Source organism: Lathyrus oleraceus, chromosome 7, assembly GCF_024323335.1.
Source record: "Lathyrus oleraceus cultivar Zhongwan6 chromosome 7, CAAS_Psat_ZW6_1.0, whole genome shotgun sequence".
Classification (NCBI taxonomy): Eukaryota; Viridiplantae; Streptophyta; class Magnoliopsida; order Fabales; family Fabaceae; genus Lathyrus; species Lathyrus oleraceus.
The window spans coordinates 12,657,825-12,683,054 of record NC_066585.1 but is presented as its reverse complement, the minus strand read 5'-3'; the positions used below and the strand labels follow the sequence as shown (position 1 = coordinate 12,683,054).

Here is a 25,230-nt window from a genome sequence, read left to right as displayed (position 1 = left end):
TGACTTAGAAGTGCCCTGATCAGCCTGAGCCTCAACCACTTGAGGAATTGGTTCCAAAATGAACCCCTAGCTCTTGTAAGCTCCACACAATAATCATATGATCCTCGTCCAAGCAAATAAACCCAATCTCCTTGAGAAACCCTGACTGGTAGAATGCAACTGATTAGGGTTGACCAGAGGTCAAAACCCTAATCCCAAAGAATCTGAGCAGGCACAATGAACCCCTTTAGGATGACATAACCATGATGATGATTATATATCCTTGCCAATAAGATAATACTCCACTTCTTTAAGGAACCAATAAAACCCTAACTGAAGAGCAACCCTCAGATGATTGATCATCAATTCATGAGACCCTCAAGCTTGAATCTCTTAACCTCTCTACCTTCTGAGAAAGACTTTGGAGGATGACTTGTTTATCTCACATGATATGCAAATATGTAATGCCTAATGTCCTACAAAATGAAATTAAATATGCTAAGCTAGTCCCAAGAGAGGAGGGCAAATTTTGAGGTGTTAGAGATGTGTGTGGTTTATCTTTCGTTGGAACAAGTTGAAGTTATCCTTTGAATGAATTGTTTGGAGTTAAACCAAGTGTTTTGATAAGTCGATGCAGTTTCTTAAATCCAAAGGGGATGTGGATTCAAGATTCCTGTCTATTGGTCCATCTCGGATGTCTTTGAGGGAGAACGGTCAGGTATTATTGAGATTTGCTTTTTGGAGAATGAGGAGAAATGTGACACCTAGTGATATGCATGTGGCGTGTGATTCTTGATGTTTTCCTGAAGATATCTACGACTTGCCTTCAGAGCGTGAATATAAGTTCGATGTATGTGAAAAGTTGATGTTGGTATCTGCTAAGAAAGTGAGAGAGTCTGTGAAGGATGAGGTGCAAGTGTTTGTGATGTTAGCTTCTTGCAGTGTGTGAATTTCTGAATGTGTTTCCTGAAGACATCAACGATTTACCACCAAAGCAAGAGATTGAGTTTACTATTGACTTGGTATCCGATACTAGTCCTGTTTCCATGGCTCCGTGAATAATGTCTGCTTATGAGTCGATAGAGCTAAAGAAACAGTTGGAAGAGTTACTTGAGAAGAGACTTGTTCGACCAAGTGTTTCTTCTTGGAGTGCGCCGGTATTGTTAGTAAAGAAGAATGATGGTAGCATGAGGTTGTGTATTGACTATCAAAAGTTGAACAAGGTGACAATTAAGAATAAATATCCTCTTCAAGAATCGATAATTTAATGGATCAGTTAGTCGGTGCTCGTGTTTTCAATAAAATTGATTTGTGGGCAGGTTACCATCAGATTCGAGTGAAAGTAGAAGATATTCTAAAGACGGTGTTCATAACGAGATATGATCACTATCAGTAGTTTGTGATGCCATTTGGTGTGACCAATAAGCCATGTGTGTTTATGAAATATATGAATAGGACTTTTCATAAGTATTTGGATAAGTTTGTGGTGGTATTCATTGATGATATTCTAATTTATTTGAAGACTGATGAAGAACATGCGAAGCATCAGAGAATTATGCTGAAGTTGTTTAAAGAGAAGCAATTATATGTTAAGTTATCTAAGTTTGAGTTTTGGTTAAGAGAAGTGAGTTTTCTTCTCCGCATAAATTTTAATGGTGGTATTGCGGTTGATCCTTCCTTCAAAGGTTGATGATACATTGTAGTGGGAGACTCTGAAGTTTGTTACCGAGATTAGAAGTTTCCATGGGTTAGCTGGTTATTATCGTATATTCGTAGAAGGTTTTTTTAAAGTTGCTAATGCCTTTAATTCAATTGACTCAAAAGGGTCAAACGCATGTGTGGGATGTTACTTGTGAGTAGAGTTTTGTAGAACTCAAGAAAATTTTGACGAATGCTTCGATTTTGATTTTGCCGAGTACAACCGAACCTTTTGTCATGTATTATGATGCTTCCAAGATGGGTTTGGGTGGTGTGTTGATACAGAATGGACATGTTATGGCTTATGCATCGATACAACTTAGAGTTCATGAGAATAATTATCCTACACATGACTTAGAGTTGGACGTCATTATGTTCACACTTAAAATTTGGAGACATTATCTGTTTGGCTCTAGATTTGAAGCGTTTAGTGATCATAAGAGCTTGAAGTACCTATTTGAACAAAATGAGTTAAATTAGAGGTAGAGGAGGTGGCTTGAATTTTTAAAGGATTTTGATTTTGGTTTGAATTACCATCCTGGTAAAGCTAATGTAGTGGTTGATGCGCTGAGTCGGAAGACATTGCATATTTCGACATTGATGGCTAGAGAGTTAGAGCTAATCGAAGAATTTAGAGATTTGAGTTTGGTTTGTGAAGTCGCGTTGCAGAGTGTGAAGCTAGGTGTGTTAAAACTTACTAGTTGTGTTTTAGAAGAGATTAAAGAAGGTCAAAGAACTAATTTGGAATTGGTAGATCATTGGGCTTTGATCAATCAAGGTTGAGGTGCTTATTTCAAGTTTGATGATAATGGTGTTATAAAATTCCATGATACAATCTGTGTTCTTGATGTGCCTGAACTCAAGAAGAGTATTCTTTAATAAGAACATCAAAGTGGTCTGAGTATTCATCCGGGTGCTACAAAGATGTATTAGGATTTGAGGAAGATGTTTTGGTGGCCTAGAATGAAGAACGAGATTGAAAAGTTTGTGTATGCGTATCTGACTTTCTAGAAGTGAAAGATTGAGTATCAAAAGTCATTGGGTTCAATGCAACCATTGTCTATTCCTGAGTGGAAATGAGATAACATTTCGATGGATTTTGTGTCTGGATTGTCGAGGATTGTGAAGATTTGTGATATTATTTGGGTAATTATGGATAGGTTAACGAAATATGCTCATTTTATTCTGATGAGACTGGATTATCCATTGGAGAGGTTGACAAAACTGCATATCCAGAGGATTATCAGTTTGCACGGTATTCCATCCAGTATTGTATCTGATAGAGATCTGAGGTTTACGTCGAGGTTCTGGGAGAGTTTGCATATGTATTTGGGTACAAAGTTGCATATGAGTTCTGCTTATCATCCGCAAACAGATGGTTAGTCTGAGAGGACTATTCAGTTGCTAGAGACTTGTTGAGGGCTTGTGTACCTGAACAAAGAGGTGCTTGGGATAAATTTTACTATTGATTGAGTTTACATACAACAAAAGTTTCTGTTTGAGTATTGGAATGACACTGTTTGAGGCATTATATGGTAGAAGGTGTAGGACGCCCTTGTGTTGGTATGAGCCACAAGAGGGTGATGTGATTAGACATGAGATTGTCCAACAAACCACAAAGAAGACCAAAGTGATTCAGGAGAAGATGAAAGCTTATTAGATTCACCAAAAGAGTTATCATGATAGACGAAGGAAATCACTTGAGTTCCAAGAGGGAGATCATGTATTTTTTAGGGTTACTCCAGTAACTGGTGTTGGTCGGGCTTTAAAGTATCGAAAATTCACTTCGTGTTTCATCGGTCCTTACTAGACTTTGCAAAGAATAAGAGAAGTGGCCTATCAGATTGCTTTGCCACCGTCACTTGCTAATCTTCATGATTTATTTCATATGTCTCAGTTGAGGAGGTACATTTCGGATTTGTCTCATGTGATCCAAGTGAATGATGTGCAGGTGAAAGATAACCTTATTGTTGAGGCATCACCGATGTGGATAAGGGATTTAAAAGTGAAGCGGTTGCATGGTGAAAAGATTATCTTGGTGAAGGTAGCTTGGGGAGCCTTTGGCATGTTGAATGCATGCATGTCTTTGGCACTCTTGGTATCCTTTGGCAAATTCCATACATTCTTTTAGAACTGTGGGCCAATAAAATCCTTCTTAGAACAAAAGTCATTTCATTTTGTGGACCGCTTGGTGAGCCCCACAAACCTCTATGAATACCAAATATTGCTAACTATGCCTCACTTTCGCTAAGACATTTGAGCAAGACACCCTCAAGAGTCTTTCTTAACAATTTGTTCCCCATGATGACACAATTCAGAGCTCTATACTTGATCTTTCGATCAGTTGATCCCATTGGATTTTATATATATTCAGTTATCGTTTTTCTCTAATTAGAGGTCAACATATTGTCAATGGAAAAAATTTCGTGATTTTCAGGATCTATTCGCAATCCCCCCTCCCCCTAAAAAATTGTCGTTGACAAATTCGAAGAGGACAGTCTGGTCAAAATTATTTTATCCTAAATCTCGATCAGTTTTTCCTTTGACACTTTATACCTTGAAGCAATTTGTGTCAGGTCGTTGACCTATTGATTTTGTAACACCCCGTTTTTCTAGAAACTATTTATATTAATTAATTATAATTTTATGTGTGTATCTAATTACTATTTATGTGATAATTGAGATATGTTAGGGCAACAAGGGTGGGTGACCCTTAGATAGAGAGTGTGAAAAGTAATTAGAGGTTGATAGATTTATTTAGAATTATTTAATTGATTAAAATAATGTTTTAGTGTTATTATTTAAATGAACTAATAAAACTAAAGAAAATAATGAGTTTGGGTGGAAAATACAAATTGCAGAGAATTAAAATAAATGATGTAAGTTAGTAATAAATTGGGTCTTAGTGGAATATTAGAAAGATAGAAAATAGGTTTTTGATTTATGAGGAGAGAAGTGAGGGAAAAAATTCACAGTGAAACTTTTGGAATTGGAGAAAAAGAGGCAAGAGAAGAGAAAAACAAGAAAAATCTAAGGAGAGCTCTAGGGAAGAAGTCATAGCCAAAAGCTTGGATTTTTCTGGAATCATAAGGTAATGGTGGAAATTTGGTTCAATAATAGAGATATGAGTGGAAGGGTAGAGGAAGATTTAATTCTTTTTGTTGAATGAAATTTTTGTTTTAAAGTGTCCATTTATGCTCACCATTGATTATGTTTGAAGGTTTTAGAGATTGATATAGTATATAGATCCATGATTATATGAGTATAAGTAGCAATTAATATAGGTATGTTTATGACTGAGTTTAAAACCGTAAAATATTTTTGATGATGATTTCATGGATGTTTTTGGGGTTGGAGAAGATGAAAATCATGCTGGAAATTTCAAAAAAACAACTACTTTTTGGTAACGCCTTTGTGTACGGGTTTGATCATAACTCTCAACTTGTAAATCATTTTGGGACGGGGTTTGAAGAGTTGGGTAGCTGAAACAGATGGATATAACTTTGTTTTAGGGGTAAAATAATTTTTATGATGATTTCATGAACGTTTTTGGGGTTGGAGAAGATGAAGATCATGCTGGAAATTTTAGAAAAACAATAACTTTTTGGTAACGCCTTCGCGCACAATTTTGATTATAACTTTCAACTCGTAAATCATTTTGGGACGGGGTTCAAAGTGTCGGGTACATGAGAGAGAGTTTTATAACTTTGTTTTAGAGATACAATATTTTTAACGATATTATAAGAGGTCAGTAGCTGGTGGGAAAGAGGTGTATGATGTGACGAATATGGACGAGGTTCGTATTGACAAATTATTTGATGTGTTGTGAATGATTGGGATGGTGTGTTTGATTATATTGGTGGTAGTCCAGAAGCATGGATTATATTACACATGGTTGCAATTGTGTGATCGATTGTAGATCACTAAATATTAGTATAATTGTTGTGTTAATTGCATTATTACCATGCCATACATTCTTTGTTGATATGTTGAAGAAGATAAGTCATAGGTCCGAAGGGGGACAAATACTTATCCAAAACTCAAAAGAGGGAGTTCAATATTTCAAGGGGGAATCGTGTCTGTAAGAAGAACTAAATGTTGAATTGGTACCACATGCATATGAGTCATTGTCATTGTCGCGTGTCGCCTAACATGAATGAAATATATGTGTGAAATATGACTATGTATGATGATGAGGTTGTTGTATGTAATGATGATTATAATTTAGGTGTGAGAATATAATATATTGTTATGCATGATTGTGTAGATATTGTACTCTATTTTATATTCTATGTTGTATTATTGAAATGGATTCTCATCCCCTATGTTTGAATGTTTCCTTTACATGGCATCATGCAGATACTCAAGAGTAGAGACGCTGTTGTGAGTGGAAGTTAGCTCCTGAAGCTATTTCGTTTAGTTTATTCGCGTTAGCTTTGGTTATACTCTGATATGTAACACTAAGGAGCAAATTATTTTTTTGTGTTGAAATTTCCGGAGAGACAATGCATGCTCTCGTATTTGTTTTATGTTTTGGCACGATAGCACTTGGAGAAGACTCACAAGTTCGTGTTTTTAATTTTATTATGAAAACTATTATGATATTTTAAGTTGGTATGTTTTTTTATTATGATTCCGTTGTGGTGATATTTAAATGAGTTGGATGTCGTGTAAATATCCTAAGTGCAAATGTATGCAGTAAAAATATTATGTTGTAACCCGTGTTACAGAGCAGACTATGATTGTTGTGAGTGACACCATAAGTGATTGTATTTCGTTAATTAAATTCTTTGATAATGATGGACGGATTTATAGGGTGTTATACTTTTCTATTCGAGGCAAATGTTAGACGTCGACAAAATCAAACCGTTTAACTAGTCGATTCGCAGTGATAAAGTACATTTGTAAGCTTTAATTAATGCACTTATATTCCTTTGTTATTTGTTTTATAACTAGCTCAGAGTCTCCTTTGATTTCGACTCTTTTTGGTCTGAAATCTAATAAGTTTTCAAGGTCATGTATTAAATTCTTGTATTCGACCTCATTATTAGAGCACAAACCTTCTATCTTGAAGTTAAACTTAGTTGGAATGTCTTTTAGAGATATTATCAAGACTCCAATACCAGTCTCATTCCTGTTACTAGAACCAACAAAGTATAATTTCTAAGGTTTCAAATCTATATAGTTCTGAGACACCTCAACTATCACATGATCAATAATGAAATCAACAAAAAATTATCCCTTCATGGCCTTTAAAGACGCATAAGTCAGAGAATATTTTATTAGAGCAAGAGCCCACTTACCAATTCGACTATGCAAAATTGGTTTGGACAACATATGTTTAATGATATTGAAATGCGAAGAGACGTAAACATCAATTGGCTTTATATAATGTTTTAATTTTGTATAAGAGAAATACAAACATAGGCATAAATTTTGTACAAGGATGTACCTAGTATATGCATCATTAAGTACTCGACTGAGGTAATAAATGGCTCGTTCAACACCATTATCATCCTCTTGAGCCAACATGCTCCCTATGGACGAGTCTGATGTAGAAATATACAATACCATGCACCTATCTCTAAAAGGAGGAGACAAGACCAGGGGGTGCATTAGATATTCCTTGATCTCTTCAAAATCCCTTTGATGTTCTTGTTTCCATTCGAACTGATCAGTGCATTTTGGATGCACGTTCTTCCATGTTTGTACTTAAGCATTTCTTCGGTTTGCTTCGATTATTTTTATGTTTTAATTTGTTTTCATAATTTATGTTATTTTTGCACTTATTTAATTTTCGTATTTAATTTTCAGCATTAGCAGCTTTCGCGAGAAAAATTATATCTTGAGCTAGGAGTATCGGATTGAGACGTGCTACTAGTTGATGGAAAGCTAAGAAAAAAATCTACAGCGGTTGTTCAAAAGTCGAGAGCTGAATCAGACTGTAGCAAGGCCAGAAAAGTCGTTGAAGTTGCAGCATTAGTTTTATTTAAGTTTTGGGTCATTAGTTTTGGGCTTGGGTTATGTTTTCGATCCAGTTGGGGTGTAAACCAAATTCCTTGTTTTCCATATACCTAGCAGCCGCATAACATTAGGATCATCACTATTCACGAAATACTTGAAAGCTTTGGCAAGAATTCTCATGAAGAACTAATCGGTCCAAGTAATTTGATGTATTCGGGTTCCGATACCTTGAGATTTTAGTAATTCTTATTCAAGTTTTTTATTCCTTTCAATATTAATATATGTATTTTGTCTGCTTAATCCGATTTACATATGCTATATTGATTTAATCCGATTGATTGTGTGATCTTAACTATAGTCACGATTTCGTTTGCTTAATTCGTTATCGAGTCCATTTAATTCATGTTTGCTTAATTCATGAAACTTAATCCTGTTTGCTTAATTCGGATAATAGGAACATACAACTTATACTATCAAGTGCGCTTGTCAGTTGAGATTATAATCGAATAGGAATAGTTAATCTGCGGTTGGAATTACGATAGTCGATGATAAGCAAAGACCGAATCAGTAAATTATTGCTACAACTTATTTCAATAATCACTTATTTTAATCTATTTTTTTTAATTGAATCCTAAACCAACCAAAACCCCATTAATCGTTACTATTATTGGTTAATTCATTCAAGAATCCTTGTGAGAACGATAATCCGAGTCAATTCGTCGCTAACTATGTTTTGTTAAAAATACTCGTTTAGTTTTAGTTTTAAATTGGCGCCGTTGCCGGGGATTCTTGTCGAATTAGCCAATAGTTTAGTTTTAAGTATTGTGTGTTTTGTTGTTTTGCAATTTCCTGTTATTTTTCCAAATTTTTCTACAGTTTCGCGTTCGGAGTTGCGTCTAGAGTCAGAAAAAACCGGTTTTTGAAAAATTTGTGTTTGATTGTATAAGGTTTTTGCCTACTGGAAGCAGAAAAATCGTGCGATCAATAGAGTAAGGGACTCTGACGTCAAATTTGCCAAATTCCTTGTTTTTCTATTTTTAATTAATTTTTTTCCTGTTTTCATAGTGTCCAAAAAAAAATCTAAATTTTTTATTTCACGTCATTAGATTAAGTTTGGTGCTTTTGTATTTTTCTGAATTTATTTTAATCGTTTTTCTTCTTTCTATTTGTTTTTGTCTATTTCGGACATAGTTGGTATTTCTGTGTTTTTTTATTACATGGATGATCAAAGAACATTAAGGCAGTTTGTTGCTCCTGATGTTAATTATAATGACTTTTGTATTGAATATTCTGATGTTTCAGTTCCTTTTAAATTGAAATCTGGTTTAGTACACTTGTTTCCAAGGTTTAGTGGTCTTGCAGGTGAGGATCCGCATTAGCATCTAAAGGAATTTGAGGTTGTGTGCTCTGCACCTTCTGGACCTTCACTAGAAGATATTGTCAAACAAATGGCTGCAAATAATCTCCAGTTTCAACAACAAGTAGATTCTACTTTAAAGACTTTGCAAACACAGATTGGGCAGCTTGCCACTTTGGTGAATGTCATGCAGCAAGCTCAAGGATCAAACCAACAACCCTTGGAAGAACATTCTGTTTTTCAAATAGATTTGATTTCTGAAATTGTTGATGATACTTGTAATGATTTGTTTGCATCTGATTTTCCATTATTGTCTGGTTTTGATGATGTTTATTCTTGTGATATTTGTACTGAAACTAAAATTTGCTCTGTTTGTGCTGAAATTGAGGCTGCCTTGCAAGTTGATATTCTTACTGCAGATGGGGTTGCAAATAAAGTTGTTCATGTAGATAAAGCTCTTGATATCCCGGCTACCCCAAACACTCCTTCTATTGAGCAGCCACCTTCCCTCGAGCTGAAGCAACTTCCTGAAAATATGAAATATGCTTATTTAGAGATGAATGAAAAACTACCGGCTATAATTTCTTCTAACCTTGATTTCGATTAAGAAAATAAGCTTTTGCAGGTTTTAAGAAAGCATAAAAAGGCATTTGGTTGGACATTGGCTGACATTCCAGATCAGATCACATTCACGTGTCCATTTGACACTTTTACTTTTAGAAGATTCTTTGATCCTGGAATAAGAGGCGAAGATACTAATAAAAATTTCAAGTTCAATGGACATTACCCAAAGGTATTCCATGACAACCCCACTTTGGAAGAAGAAAATGTAGAATATATCTCTTTGGAAAAGGCTGCTTATGTGATCACATATCCTCCTTGACTACTCTGGTGTGTTCTTTCCTCTCTCTTCTCTCTTTTATTTTATGTTTGTTTCTTTCATTGAGGACAATGCATATTTTAAGTGTGGGGGATGGAATACTTTATTTTCTTTGTTTTTGTTCTTTGTTTTGTTTTGTTTTTGTTTTCTTTCTAAAAAAAATGCATTTTTGTTGAAAGTTTTAGGCTATAGAATAATTTGAGGTTGGTTTGCGGAGACTTGGGAAAAATTCACAAGATCGGTATCGTCTTAACACCGTAAGTCTCCTGCATATGGAAATTGATTTGAATTCTTATCATGTTTTAGCCTTAAATTCTCATTCTCTGACAGCTCTTGAGTAGTTTATTTCAGCAGTCAGCACCATCTCACACACACTCTACGCAGGGAAGCTGATGAATATAAGTGAGTGTCCCAAAAAAGAAAAAAAAAGAAAAAAAAGGGAATGCACCTTCTAAGTTTGGTGACCCTCACCCGGTTACTTAACCTAACGGATGTAGAACCTTAAAAAAATTGAAAATAAACTCGTTGTCAGTTGGTTCAGCGGTTTCTGGTGCTGAACTTGGTAGGGCGGATTACGGTCTGATCCCCCGCAACTACAACTGAGTAAGCAAAGGTTTATGCCACGTAAGTACTAGAATCCCGTGCAAAAAGGATCAGAGTCACTAACCGGTCGCCTTGCTATGGGTGTGTGGAGATAACGGGCTTAATGTGATTGCGCCTGAATGAAAAGAGCAAAAAGAAGGATGAGTAAGTTAGGCTTTAACATAATAACATGATTCGAGTTGATTTGTGTATTCAGGAGGTTTATGACTGCACAATTGTGGATTAGTGTTCCTACGATATCCTCAGTGTTCAAGATTAGTACCTATCGGTGCAAACTTAACCGAAGATGACTTGTAGCCTAGAATGAGTAACCGTTGATGTGTCTGTGTTTTGTTTTGTTTTTCATTTTGCTCGGAGTGCAAAAGTTCAAGTGTGGGGGAATTTGATCAGTGCATTTTGGATGCACGTTCTTCCATGTTTGTACTTAAGCATTTCTTCGGTTTGCTTTGATTATTTTTATGTTTTAATTTGTTTTCATAATTTATGTTATTTTTGCACTTATTTAATTTTCGTATTTAATTTTCAGCATTAGCAGCTTTCGTGAGAAAAATCATATCTTGAGCTAGGAGTATCGGATTGAGACGTGCTACCAGTTGATGGAAAGCTAAGAAAAAGATCTACAACTTTCTTTCAGAAGTCGAGATATGAATCAGACTGTAGCAGAGACAGAAAAGTCGTTGAAGTTGCAGCATTAGTTATCTCCCAAAACTAATGACCCAAAACTTCAACGACTTTTTTGGCCCTGATACAGTCTGATTCAGCTCTCGACTTCTGAACAAAAGTTGTAGATCTTTTTCTTAGCTTTCCATCAACTAGTAGTATGTCTCAGTCCGATACTCCTAGCTCAAGATATGATTTTTATCGCGAAAACTGCTAATGCTAAAAATTAAATACGAAAATTAAATAAGTGCAAAAATAACATAAATTATGAAAACACATTAAAACATAAAAATTATCAAAGCAAACCGAAGAAATGCTTAAGTACTAACATGGAAGAACGTGCATCCAAAATGCACTGATCACGAACCCTTATTTCTTCAGCTGAAGTAATGGAGAAAATGTTTGTGTCTTTCCGCTTTGGTTCAAAATGAACCTCCTTAAGAAGTTGATCTTCCCCAATAGAGACTGTAATTGTTTTTTCGGTTGAAGGAGGACATGTTTCCACAATGGCCTTGGTTTTATTCTTGTTGATTTCAATCCCTTTTTTGTGCACAACAAAACTGAGGAAATCTCTATCCTGCACACAGAAACACACTTGAGAGGATTCACTTATAGTGAGTACTTTCAAATCCTTTCGAATGATTGTCGAAGATAGTCCAAATGACCATTTCCTGATGCACACTTAATGATTATATCATTAATATATACTTGCTTGAAAGTTTCGATATAATCATGCAAAATCGAATCCATTACTCTCTAGTATGTTGCAACGATGTTTTTCAAGCTGGAAGGCATCATTATCCATTCATAAGTGCCCAAGGCTCCCGGACATCGAAACTCCATCTTCAACACATCTTCATCTATAATGAAAATTTGGTCATAACCAGAATAACCATAAAGCATACTAAGATATTCGAAACCTGTTGCTGAATCGACCAACATTTCTGCCACCGATATTGGGTATTCGTCTTTTAGGGTCGCAACATTCATATCTCTGAAACTTATGCAACCCCTTAGCTTTCTATTCTTTGTTATTATATGAAGAATATTTTCTAGTCACTCGACCTACCTGGCCATCCTGATGAACTTACATCTTAGGAGTCTTTCGATCTCCTCTTTAATTATCGACATAATTTCTGGAACGAACCATCTTATCATTTGCTTGATCGACTTCTTACCCTGCTTTATTAGTAGCTTCAATGCCACCAAATCTTTTCTTAACTGGGAATTTCGTCATGGTTCCAAGCAAAATAATCTTTGCACTCCTAAAGTAGTTTGATTACTTTGATTCTCAGTTTTGAGTCGAGATTGGTGCTGATATATGTCGACATTTTACTCGTCCCACCACCCAATTTGATTTATTTTAAAGGATCATATGCTTGCATCTTTTTAGTCACGACGAATAGATCTTTTTTGAAACCTATATGCTCATCATCATAGACGAGTCGATCCTTTGAGCATTTAAACTATCAATTCCTCATTCACGTGTTGCGACTTATCTGGTGGCTCAGGTTCAAAGTTGATCCCTGGTTCTAAATCATATATTTATATTTCATCGGCTTCAATAGCCATGTGTTATATTTCAGCATCTAAGGCCACTTTTAGTCTATTTTTGGCTATAAGCCGATATTCTTTTCAAAGCATCGGACTCAGATGTAACCTTCACTTTCGTCTTCCCAACCAATTAGTGGGATCCCAAACATTCCCTCATCCCCTGTGATTTTTTTGAACCATATAAATCCATGGGTAGGTGAAGTTTCAAGGAGTATAATGCCTCTTCTGAAGGAAAATACTTTGACCCTGTAGCGGTACAAGGTGCAATGTTTGCCAGGTTTCTATCGAAATTTCTCTTATCAATATGATTTATTTCTGCCAAATAGCAGCTCTAATCGGCCTCTACATTTTTTAAAATCCCATTATTTATTCATATCAAAACTTTAGTGAATTGATGATGGAATCGCTCTGATCCCATGAATCCATTCTCTCCCCAGAAGTAAGTTATAATTGGTCCTGGAGGATACGACCATGAAAATAGTGGGGTTGGATGTCAAACCAACTGTTAAGTCAACTTGAATCACCCCTAGAGTGTGTCTAGTTTTTCCCTCGTAATTTGAAAAAAACATGTTGTGGGGTCTTAAATCGGTATCATGCTTTCGATCTTTTTCAAAAGAAAATGAGGCATCAGGTTGATTGTTGCGCCTCTATCAATCAACACTTTGTTGATTCTAGTATTCACAATTTTTTCCTTTATGAATTAGGGTTTCAAATTACTCATCATTCCTTCGTCTGGCCTTTCGAAGAAAGCATTTTACTCCTTTACACAGCCATTATTCATGACCTAATAGTAAACTGACCTATGCTTGGCCATTTCTTGTTTATCACACTCCTCAACTTTTGTAGGGAAATCATACTTGATTTGGAGTACTGTCACTATATTAAAAACCACATCGAAATCAGGTTCTAATTAGGAATCAAAATTATCAGTCACCATATCATCATCTATAGTTGATGCTTCTTTTACTGCTTTCCTTTTGCTTTTGTTGGCATAGGGGAAAACAATTATCTTCAGACCAACTTATTGGCCTTGTCAGTGATAGGATTAGGTTGTGGTATGTTAGTACCTAATTCTGCAATTTCTCTTTCTGCCTTTTTGTTTCTCTAGAACCTCTTCCATTGGTTTTGAGACATGGATTTTTCCCTTTTTAATTGCTAGCCCCATAGGACTGTTTTGACACTTAGAATTTCTCTCGATATGAAAATGATTAGCCTTTGTCCATCTCGAAACTTTTTTACTTCTTGTGGCTAGGTCCCTCTTTGCCCGTATGTTGCATCCATTTTCCCTGAGGAGCATTGGATGTTGGGACATAGGAATTTCATATGTTCCCCTAGTGAGTTGGGAACTTCTGTTGCTTTTTCTAGGGCACACCCCTTTTGTCGAAATAAAACTGAGGTTTGTTATTCCCCCACTCCCCTTTCCACTTATCATTTCTAGAATTCTCCAAATCCTTAGTAACTTTTTTTTGTCAAAAATAGCATCGTATCTTGGACACACATTACTTCAAAGTCCTTGAGTTTGCAGCGATTAAGGAAGTCAATCAACTTCTCCTCTACCCTAGGGTAAACTACCTTTATCTTATTCTTGCCAACTTCCATTTTGACTTCCATATCGAGGTCTTCAGTAACCTCGACCATATTGATCTCGACCAATTCAACATTGAAATTTTGATACGCATATAACAGATGTCGTATATAATGTCACGACACCAAGATCAAGACATGTCACACCAAAAACAAGTACGCAAATAACAGATATCGTATATGATGTCACGACACCAGGATCATGACATGTCACACCAGAAACAATTACAGTGTTAATGTAAAAATTAGGAGGTAAATAACACATGTTGATTTTTAACCCAGTTCGATGCAACGTCACCTATATCTGGTCAGGAAAGGAAATCTACTATAATAGTATTAGTTTAAAGTTATAAACAAACTCTGATTTTACAAGCTTCTCACCTAATCGCTACCCTTGGAATTTCTATCTAAGACTCTCCTAGATATGAGACCCTTCTCACTTATGTTCCATCACACAACGACAATAACAAATTCTAACAATAAATATAAGACACACTTCCAATGAAACATAATCCATTCTTGCTTAAAAGCTTATGAGTGATTCACAATTACAACTCAAAAGCTCAGTCCAATTCAAGCATCTGAGTGATACAAGAATGGCTCAAAAAAACAATGAATAAACTAAACCCTAACATGAATTATTACATACGCAATTTAGTTGTCTTCTTAGGTTTAGAGTCGTCCTTTAAATATCTCTAGAATAGCATGGGCTTCGGGCTAAAAAATCAGCAGATATAAAACAAATCAAATCACATTAAATCTGATTAAATCAAATATAATATCTCCTTAAATGTTTTGACATACATTCTGCACAATCAAATCAAATATAATGTTTCCTTAAATGTTTTGACATTCGCTCTGCATAATCTTCTACATAATCAAATCAAATCAAATATAATGTTTCCTTAAATGTTTTGACACCAATACTTAGGAAACATTACACAGTTGGAACCAATCTTTAAGCTTATAAAAAAAAGCACTTTAAACTGCAAAATGCGTTAAATAAATCATCAAAGAATCTTCACTAATCTCATGCTAAAAAACAAATCTTCCAAGAATGTAAAACCACAACATGCCACGATGTCGTACAAGCATGTCAATACATGTTGTCCAACATCTTGGTATTTCACTTATTTTAACAAAATGTTGTCAATCACAATACAAACAACCTAACAATCTCCCCCTTTGGAATTTTTTGGCTAAACACAACATTTGCAAAACAAATCTTGTAAAAAAAACCAACAAACACACAAGAACTTCTTCAAAGAAACACACAATAAACAAACTTGGAACTTCTCCAAGATACATCAGTGGCATACGTAACTGAACAAGATGAAACCAGCCTAACAGAGAATGTCACATCAGAGAGAAATAAACTCTCACAACACAAACTTTCTGCAGAGAAAAATAAATTCTCCCAAACAGGATATCAAGACATTTGGTTTGACTTCACAACAAACAAACAACATACATGAACTATCATTAAGTAAGCATGTCATCATTAAGCTAGAAGAGAAGACACATATACTTTACATAAATAACATAACGTAGGTAAGAACTACTCCCCTTTCATTAGTACTCCCCTCAAGTGAAAAAAAAGGCAAAAGAGAGCAAAATACTACACCATTACCACTACCATTACTCCCCCTTTTAGCCAAAAATTGACAAAATTAGGAAAATCATGCATTAGGAAAGTCATTCATTAGAACATATTACAGACTAACAAAAAGGAACACATGGTGCATAAAATATCCAGGGCATAACCCATACAAATAATACTGAAGCAACAATCAAAATATATCAGATGTCAGAACTGACATCTATTTCTTCACCAATAATAGCATTTGTATCAACATTCTCATCCTCCTCATTTTCTTCTTCTTCCACATAACCATCCATATTACCATAAATACCCTCCTTGGTTAAAGCTTTGATCAGACTTTCCAGTCTGATTTTATTTTTAGTGCAAGTTTTGATGGTTTCATCCAAGGCCTTGCATGTATCTTCCAGTTCAACAATCATTCCATCCTTAGAGATTGAGCTGTCAGTTTCCTTACCAAATGTCATGACAATGTCTGGGGCATGTTTCCCTGTAAACAACCTATAATGCAAAGAAAGAGGAGATTCTCTCTTGCAGGCAACATTTGAACTGATCAAGATACCAGGGTGTTGACTCAGAATCACACAATAAATGAAGGAGGGAAATGTTATAGGCATATTCTTCATGGTTTGGTCAAAAACATAGGACCTAAAGTCAAACTTGGTTTTGATTCCTACAATGTAAATGAACTTACCCAACCCTATAGCAATGTTGAAAGTATGATTTGTTGGGACCCAATTAGTAGCTCCAATTCTATGAAGTACTGCATACTTCACACTCAATAAACCAGCTGACAGTTTTCCTTTTCTTAGCCATTCCTTTACCTATTTTGGAGTGACTTCCCTTCAATTGACATTATCAAAAACCTCCACTTCAGCTTGTTCCTCTTCACTTTTGCCCATGAACCTATTAATGATTTCTGGAGAGAATTCCATACACTTTCCACTCACATACACTTTTTTGAACTCCTTACTCCTTTTGTTATCACATTCCTTTGGAATATTCATAATGAACTCTTTTACAAGCATCTCACAACACTTTCCAAATACAGTCACACTTTTCATCAACCCGTGTTTTTTTAATCAGGTCAATCACTTATTTGCGCTCAAAGACATCCTTGCCAAGTTCCCTTTCCAAATCTAACCTCCTCTGATACACAAACTTCCATTTTTCAACATTCTCAACATAGTGAAAAGAGATGTTGTTAATGGGAACTTCAGGCATATTAGCAGGGACCCTTTTCCCACCAGATTTCTTTAGAGGTGTGATGTCTTGAACATTCTGTTCAATATTATGCTCAGAGTCACTAGAACTAGAGGGTACTTCCTTCCTCTTTAGAGATCTTTTCTTGGTGGTTGGGGTTACAACCTTGCTCCATATTTTAGCATGACCAACACTTGTACTTTTCTTAGGAACCTTGGGAGACTTGCTTGTAGACTCAACAACCTTCCGTTTTCTACTCTTTAACCTCTTAGATATCCCTGGAGCCAATCTATTACCAATGGGCTCATCATTATAATCTAGATCTTTTATATTTACAATGTTTGTAGATAAATCCTTCTTCATGTTGGTGTAAGCCTTAGAGGCCAATAATTTTGATACTTGTATCGAATTATTTATTAATAATAAAAGGCTTTTTCTTTATTATGTCTGTTTAATAAAGTCCCTAGAATAGCTAGTCCGTTTAATGTATCAAGTGTGACTTAATCATGAGACCCCATTAAACACAAGGAAACTATTCTTAAATCATCCGTAGTCGATCTTTGTTGTAAAATTGGATAACATTAAAGCATTAAGACTATTATGTATATAGACTGATGATGACATCTTATGGATCATGGATAAAGAGTTATCAAGTCTTAAACATAGGTATGAATATTAAGAGTAATATTTATACTGAATTGACCAGCTATGATAATACTATATAGAATGTTATGCAAAGTGTCATAAGTTATTCTCATGGTGATAGTGGTGTATGTAAGACCCCAATTTTGTCCCTAAGATCCCTCATGGCATCATATCACATCATATCATTGCCTCAAGGATCATTGTGCACCTTGCTTCCCCTCCTTGTGGGTGGATTGTCTTTTGAGAGTGGTTCTTGATCACCAAGCATGTTTAGAATTTGTACATCATTGCTTTTCATTTGTTTACTAACCAAAAGTACAAAAATATTGTCATCTAACCTTGTTACTTGCAGATGAAGCATCATTAGGTCAAGCCAATCAAAGGCAATTCATTGAGCAATGGATGGTGGCCATTCTGAAGAATTTGGGCACCAATGATCATTCACAAGAGTTCATATGAACCGTGGCACCATTTTGAATCAAAATCTCAAGTGGTAGAGGCTTGGATTTCATCAGAGCATAGCTAGGTCAGCTGAAACCCTAGAAAAGTCAACACAAGTCAACTGTGCATTAAATCATGGATTTGAAGGTGGGAGATGGTTAGAGAGGCCTCATTCATGTCCATACAAGTCTCATACAACATTTCAAACATCAATATTGAAGGATTTGAGGTCAGATGAAAAGTTTCCAAAAATAGTAAGTGACCTGTAATTTCAAACTGCCAAAAATGGAAAGGTCTTCTCCTCAAGTTTACATCATCAAGCAAGCTTCAAATGAAATTTTGTCCAACATGAAAGTTGAAGATCTTGCTCTCACCTTTCCAAAAAGTCCAAGAACATCTATTTCTCATGTGTGGTTAAGAAGTTATGGATCAATCATTGCCAAGAAATTTTGAACGTCAAGCTTGCATAACTTTTGCATCAAAAGGTCAATTGGAATGGTTCTTTTTGTGACATTTTCATCTTGATATGCTCTATCATAATCATGCATCACATTTCATCATTTCTCATTACAAAAATATTTCATTTTTCACTTGAATTAATTTGAATTTTTGGAGGGAAAATATCCATTTGAAAAATATGCATTATTTTCACTTCAAACCAATTTCATATGCATCAAAACAGAATTTGCAATGCATTTCCAAGCCAAATTCGCACTGTTCCATTGCCTAGCATGTGCATGAGGGTATTTTGGCCAAATTGCATAAATCATTCCATTTCACTAATTCTTGGGTTTTTGGCTAAGCATGATTAGTGAGCTTGATTAACAGAGGGTATATAAAGCTAATCCTAACAGAATTCATCAACAACAACTTCAGAATTTCAGATCTAAACTTTTGCTCTCAAATTTTCTCTCAATTTTTCATCGATTTTCTTCATTTCTTTTGCTTGCTTCTGGTTCTATTCATCATCTACAGGCATAATTGAAGAAGATTGAAGCAAGATCCTGCAGTATTGAGGCCAAATCGTGACTGATGGAGCTTGTGCACTTGCATGGCAGTTGAGGTTTCAAGAAGAATCAAGCATTGCTGAGCTACTTTATTGCATCCATTCACCTCTCTTGGCAACATAGAACATCTGTTTTCGCATTTGAGGACTTGAGAAGCACGATTCCAGCTCTGCATCATCATTGAGGTAAAAATTCGAATGCTCTAATTCTTGGAATAATTATGTGCATCTTGTAGATCTCTCATTACTGATCATTCTGAACTTTAGATCGTGGATTTTCATTGAGTTTTGAGAGAGTTATGTTGATTTGAATTCTGATGAGTGAAACTTGTTGTGCTTGATTCGTTTGATACAGTTAGAGTTAGGTCAAATTAATGATGTATTGTTGATGAGTGATGAAAGTTGAATCGAATGGTATATGTATGATGAATTTCTGTGAGGTTTGGATCATGATGATGAAGAACAGGATGAACACGCGATGAACACTAGGGTTTTAGTTCTCCAGATCGCGTTTGATCTTTCATGAGCCGTGTTTGCATGTATTTTGTTGTTTGTCTCCCATGTACCAATCACAGCACGCCACATCACTTAATGAAATGGCGCGTTTCATTAAGTGAGCGCCTCAATTTGAATGGCGTAGCGGTTCGATCCCGCTCCAAGGCATTTTCCATCTTGGCTTTTTGTATTTTTTTTCACCTATGCTATTCATGTTCATCTATGTCATTCATGCATTTTTAATTTTTCATCTCATTAGAAAATTCATAACTCTCAAAATAATGATCCAATTCACATGAGATTTTTTTTGCCATGTCCCTTGTAATGTCTACTATTTTTTGGATATTTTTCCAGAATTTGTGCTCGGTTGAAAATTGTTTTAGCCTAGGGTTTGTTCATGCATATGCCTTGTTGCACCTTGCTTGCTATTTTCTTTGTGAAATGATGATGGTTAATCTAATGAACATGAAAATTGACATGCATAAACTAGACATCCTAATGGTCATTTTGGTATATAGTTTGCATTTTTCTCATTTATAGATGTTGAGTTATGATGTGATTAATGGAGGTGTGACAATGTGTGTCACACCATTTCTTGTCCAATTTTCTGATTTTATTTACCATGCCAAATTAATGTCAAATGATCTGAATTTTTGCATGATGCTCCTTCTGGATGTTAGGATTACTTGTGAATTTTTGTAGAAGTTTAGGATCCATTTCCTATTTGTTTGAGATTTTCTTTGCTGGTTAGTCATTGTTGAACTTTTGATGAGTGTTGAACTTTCATGATTTGTGAAATTCTTATGCCTTATCATATGAGCCTGAAATTTTGTACATTGATTCTTAACATCTTGAAGTGTGTCTTGGCTTTGTTTTGAGTAATTTATCTTATGTCATCTCTGTTTTAGGATTGCCTTAAGTTGATGCACCATTTGTGGTCTTGTTTGAGCTTGTTTGTGCATACCTTGACTTGATGAATTTAATTTCCATGCTTATACTTGTCCAAATGCCATGATTTTTGGTATGCTTCTCATTTGATGTGTTATGCTTAGACATGATTTTTATTGGAATTTATTGAGCCATTTTTAATTTGATTTGCCTTGGTTCATTCTGTTTACTTCATTGAGCTTTCAATTTGCATACTTTGACATGATTTGTTTATGAAATGAATTTGATGAATGCTTTTGATATGAGATCACTTGGATATTGTTCTTAATTGATAAATATTGATTCTTACCAATTTTCATGTTCTGTTTTGGTCTATTTCTCCTCCTTTGACCCTAGGCTTTGGCCTAAGGGTTTACTTCTCATGTTTGAGTTTGTTTTCAGGTTAAGAAGCATATGGCTTTAAGGAGATTAATTCACATGACTTAAGTTGGTTTGTGTGATTGTTATGGACTAACTTTGACTTGTTTTGTAGGATGATTTGAGCTCCTTTGAGTTGGGCTTGTGCTTTGCTTAATGCATTGTTTGTGTACAGTTGACTGTCTATTGTCTGTTGACTTTCTTTTTTGAGTTGTATACTGATTGTGTTGGATTGTTTTCAGGTACCTTAGTTGCTATAGTTCATTGTGAACTTGCTTTTGCTTTGCTTGATAGCTTAAGCATTGAGGTATACTTTCTCTTCTTCATGTAGTCTGGAAGACCTGGCTTGTTATGTGGCCAGGCACCTGTCTGAAGTCCTCCTTAAGAGGCAATGTTTATGATTGTTTATCTTTGTCCCTAAGCAGGAAAAGTCCTTTTGATAAGGCAATTGGTAGATACAAGAGATGTGTAGTCCATCTCCTACTATTCTGTGTGTCACTCACCTTGCTCACACCACATGTGTTGATGCATAGTGAGTAAAAGCCCAAGATCTATAGAGTCATTAACTTGTGGAGAGAGTTCCCACTTTCTGAACTCCCACACCTTCTATCATTTGATGCTCTCCCTGACCAGGGATAAGAGCAATGAGGCACACCCCTCATATCCTTTCATCTGCTTCACCTTAACTCTTAATGTTAAGGTTAAGAGCACCACTTACCCCATTCCAGTTGACTTTACAGTCTAACCCTTGCTTGAGCCAAATTGCTTGTATATAGTGGGTGCTAATTGACTTTGTTTGATTGATTGCTTGCTTCATCTGTACATGTTTGCTTGTTTGCCTTTGTGCATTTATCATCATTAATTGTTCATTATTGCATGATCATCATTTCATATCTTTGTGATTTGTTTGAGTTTGCCCATTGAGGAATCAGTTGTAAGTCCAGTTGTTGGCCACTGTTCCTATGATTTGGAAGGGATTGAGTGTAAGACCATTTCATTGGCCACTTATGTCCTCTTTGCTTAGTGCTTCTGTTTGATTGTTGTATGTGAGGATGCAATTATAAGTCCATGTCGTTGGCATTTGTATTTCCCATGATCATCTGTTGGAGATTAGAGTAAGCCCAGATAGATTGGCATCTGACATCCATGTTCTGTTTTGTTTTGTGAGATTGGTGTAAGTCCAGTTGATTGGCATCCGGTATCATTTCTTTGTTTTCTTCAGGAGATTAGAGTAAGCCCAGATAGATTGGCATCTGACATCCATGTTCTGTTTTGTTTTGAGAGATTGGTGTAAGTCCAGTTGATTGGCATCCGGTATCCGCTTTTGTTGACTTTGCCTGATACTTTGTTTACCTGTTATGTGCATTGTTGCCTATTCCAAAGGACACACTTGAATCATCTTCTATATGATTTCAAGAGGTGAACTTCTAGGAAGTTTTACACTCCCTCATCCACATTCCTTTTGTTTCAAAATCCCTTTTCACTTGTTGACTTTTAAAGCTTGTAAATGCATAGTGTGCAAACATTTTCATGTCTTTTCAAATTAGAAACCTGGACCCTAAGTCCTTGACTTTTCAAACTTCATTTCCATAACACTTCTTTCTGAATTGAACTTTAATCATACTTTGACCATATTTTGTGAATACTCATAATCAATTAACTTCACCCATTCAATTGTTTTGTGGCTTTGTCCATTGTTGATATGTTTTCATACATTAGCCATAGGTTTCAATTCTCATAGTGGTTGATGTAAATCTCACCACATCCTTAGTGAGTTGATTGTAAGTCTTCCATACTTATTATAGGGTTAACCCCTCACTAGTATGTTGAAGCTATCCTCGCATGGTGGATTGTTGGTCTTGGTTGAGTTTTCTCCCGTTGAGAATGAAAAGCCTTAGTGCTCTTGTTTTAAAATGAACCCACTGATATTTTGGAAATCTTTTAGCCGAACTACGGCGTTTTGATCTTTACCTTTTTATGGAAAGGTACGTAGGCAACGGGTTCATCCGTTCAAACACAAAAATAATAAAATTGTACATTCTTTTCTCATCTTCCCATTCATGTTTGCACAATATGTCATAAACAAATAAACATTTTTATACAACAAGTGTGAAAAGGGCTCCCTAGGAGTACCTAGGACGTTTTGGGTGCCTAACACCTTCCCATTGCGTAATTTACCCCTTACCCAGATTCTCTGATCTTTTTCATTAGTTTTCTACGTGTAAAACTTCTTAGGCTTTTGTTCGCTTTTTAGCCAATCCTTTGGATAAATAAAAGTGCGGTGGCGACTCGATTTCTTTGTATGCTTTGCTTTTGATTTAATCAATAAATCATAAAGTGACGAATACACCACTACAGAAAAGTGGCGACTCTGCTGGGGATAACATTAGACCTTCCTTGGTGGTATTGCCTACTTTTCACCCTTTTTGTGATATTTGTTTATTTGTTATATGACATATTTTTGTACAATTTGGGATAACTGTATTGATTGTAATGTTTGAATTGCTTGATATACAATTGCTGTTTGCTTTGGTGATCTCTGTGAGATGAGTTCTATACCCGAACTCGAGTGCACTCTAGGATAGGAGAATGGCATAGTCTTATTGACTGGTGTGGAGTATTCCTTAGCCAGTTGACTTGCGAGCCCATTCACTTGGTGGAGGTCATGTTGGATTAATAATGTCACACAAGTTATTTGTGGTTAGGCATTATTCTTTCAATCATGTGCCTTAGAAGCCAAGGACCGTAGTTTACCAAGCCCATCTTGGCCTATTTTTAGGATGTAGTGCGGAGGTCGTTCAGATGTCAGTTCTGATGCGATTGTTACGCGATACTACACTCATAAGAGTCTTTCTTGAGAATATTTTTGGAATACGAGTATTCGTATATCCGATAATATCCGAAAGATGGGATGATGACTATGGGAACCTCTGGTAGAACATGTCTGGCAAGTATAAACCCTAGTACACTCCCTTTGGGTGGTTCTTAACCAGGACTCCATGCTCGTGATTCTTAGCAAACCCGTGATTCGTGGTTGAGTCGTTCAAATATCCTTAATATCAATGGAACTTGGGCGTTGATAAAGTGCAAACCATAATCCGCCAAAATGGATGGTTGATATTAAGGATGATTGAGTCGGTTCATGTACCGTTAATATCAATGGAACTTGGGTGTCGATAAGGTGAAAACCATAATCCACCAAAATGGATGATTGATATTAGGGATACAATGAGCTTTCCCATGACCTTTGTTTGGTGTGTTTTGCTTGATCCTTGAGTGTGATTGTTGCATTCATGCATTCATGCATTCATCTGCATTCATGTCATCAGAAAAATGAGAAAATTTTCAAGGAACTTTAAGGGTTTATTTGCAAAATTTTCAGACATGGAAAGACCAAAAAGGCATACAAAGAAGTACAGCTTTAGACAGCCCGATGTGAAAGAGTTAAGGAATCTGACATCTTATGTACTAGATCCCTTGGGTTTCAAAGCTCGCTATGGGAAGCTTCTGCCTCTGTTGACTACTCAGGTTGATGAGGGACTGATGAGTACTCTAGCTCAGTTTTATGATCCTCTGTATCACTGCTTCTCTTTCCCGGATTTCTAGTTGTTGCCTACGCTTGAGGAGTATGCTCATCTTATTGGGATCCCTATTCTGGATCAGGTGCCGTTCAGTGGCCTAGAGAGTATTCCGACTGCTCGAGAGATCGCAAACTTGTTGCATATAGATGAAGCTTTGATTAAAGCTAATCTGACTACCAAAGGTGGAATTCAGGGTCTTCCTTTCGATTTCCTCGTCGCTCAAGCTACCGTTTATGGGAAGGCCATGAGTGAGGATGCCTTTGAGGCTTTATTTGTGCTGCTCATCTATGGGTTGGTATTATTCCCCAACATCGACAAGTTTGTGGATGTGAACGCCATTAGGATCTTTTCAGTTCTTAATCCCGTTCCGACTCTGTTGGGTGATGCCTATTTCTCTTTGCATCTGAGGAATGTGAAGGGTGGAGGAGTTATTGTGTGCTGTCTGCCTCTGCTGTATAAGTGGTTTATTTCTCACTTGCCGCAGACAGTTGCTTTCAAGGAGAACAAGGGATGTCTACGGTGGTCTCAGAGACTTATGTCTCTCACTAATGATGATATCTCTTGGTATGATCGCGTGTATGATACTGTGCAGATTATTGATTATTATGGTGAATTCCCGAATGTGCCTCTTCTTGGTACATGTGGTGGGATCAGCTACAACCCTATCTTAGCACG

At 36.0% G+C, this 25,230-nt stretch overlaps 1 protein-coding gene across 1 annotated transcript; it reads right to left on the bottom strand.

Moving 5' to 3' along the window:
- Window positions 1–16,079: 16,079 nt before the first annotated feature.
- Window positions 16,080–16,886, bottom strand: LOC127101718 (uncharacterized). Its single transcript, XM_051039168.1, has 2 exons — window positions 16,746–16,886; window positions 16,080–16,703 (listed from the first exon to the last, which is right to left on the bottom strand). The coding sequence occupies exons 1-2, from the start codon at window positions 16,884–16,886 to the stop codon at window positions 16,080–16,082; spliced, it is 765 nt and encodes a 254-aa protein (XP_050895125.1).
- Window positions 16,887–25,230: the final 8,344 nt, after the last annotated feature.

Excerpts from the sequence above, each read along its gene's own strand:
- LOC127101718 (XM_051039168.1), bottom strand. The coding sequence starts at position 16,886 with ATGAATATTCCAAAGGAATGTGATAACAAAAGGAGTAAGGAGTTCAAA. Across the intron at positions 16,704-16,745 it reads AGGAACAAGCTGAAGTGGAG|GTAAAGGAATGGCTAAGAAA; the intron begins GTTTTTGATAAT and ends ACTCCAAAATAG.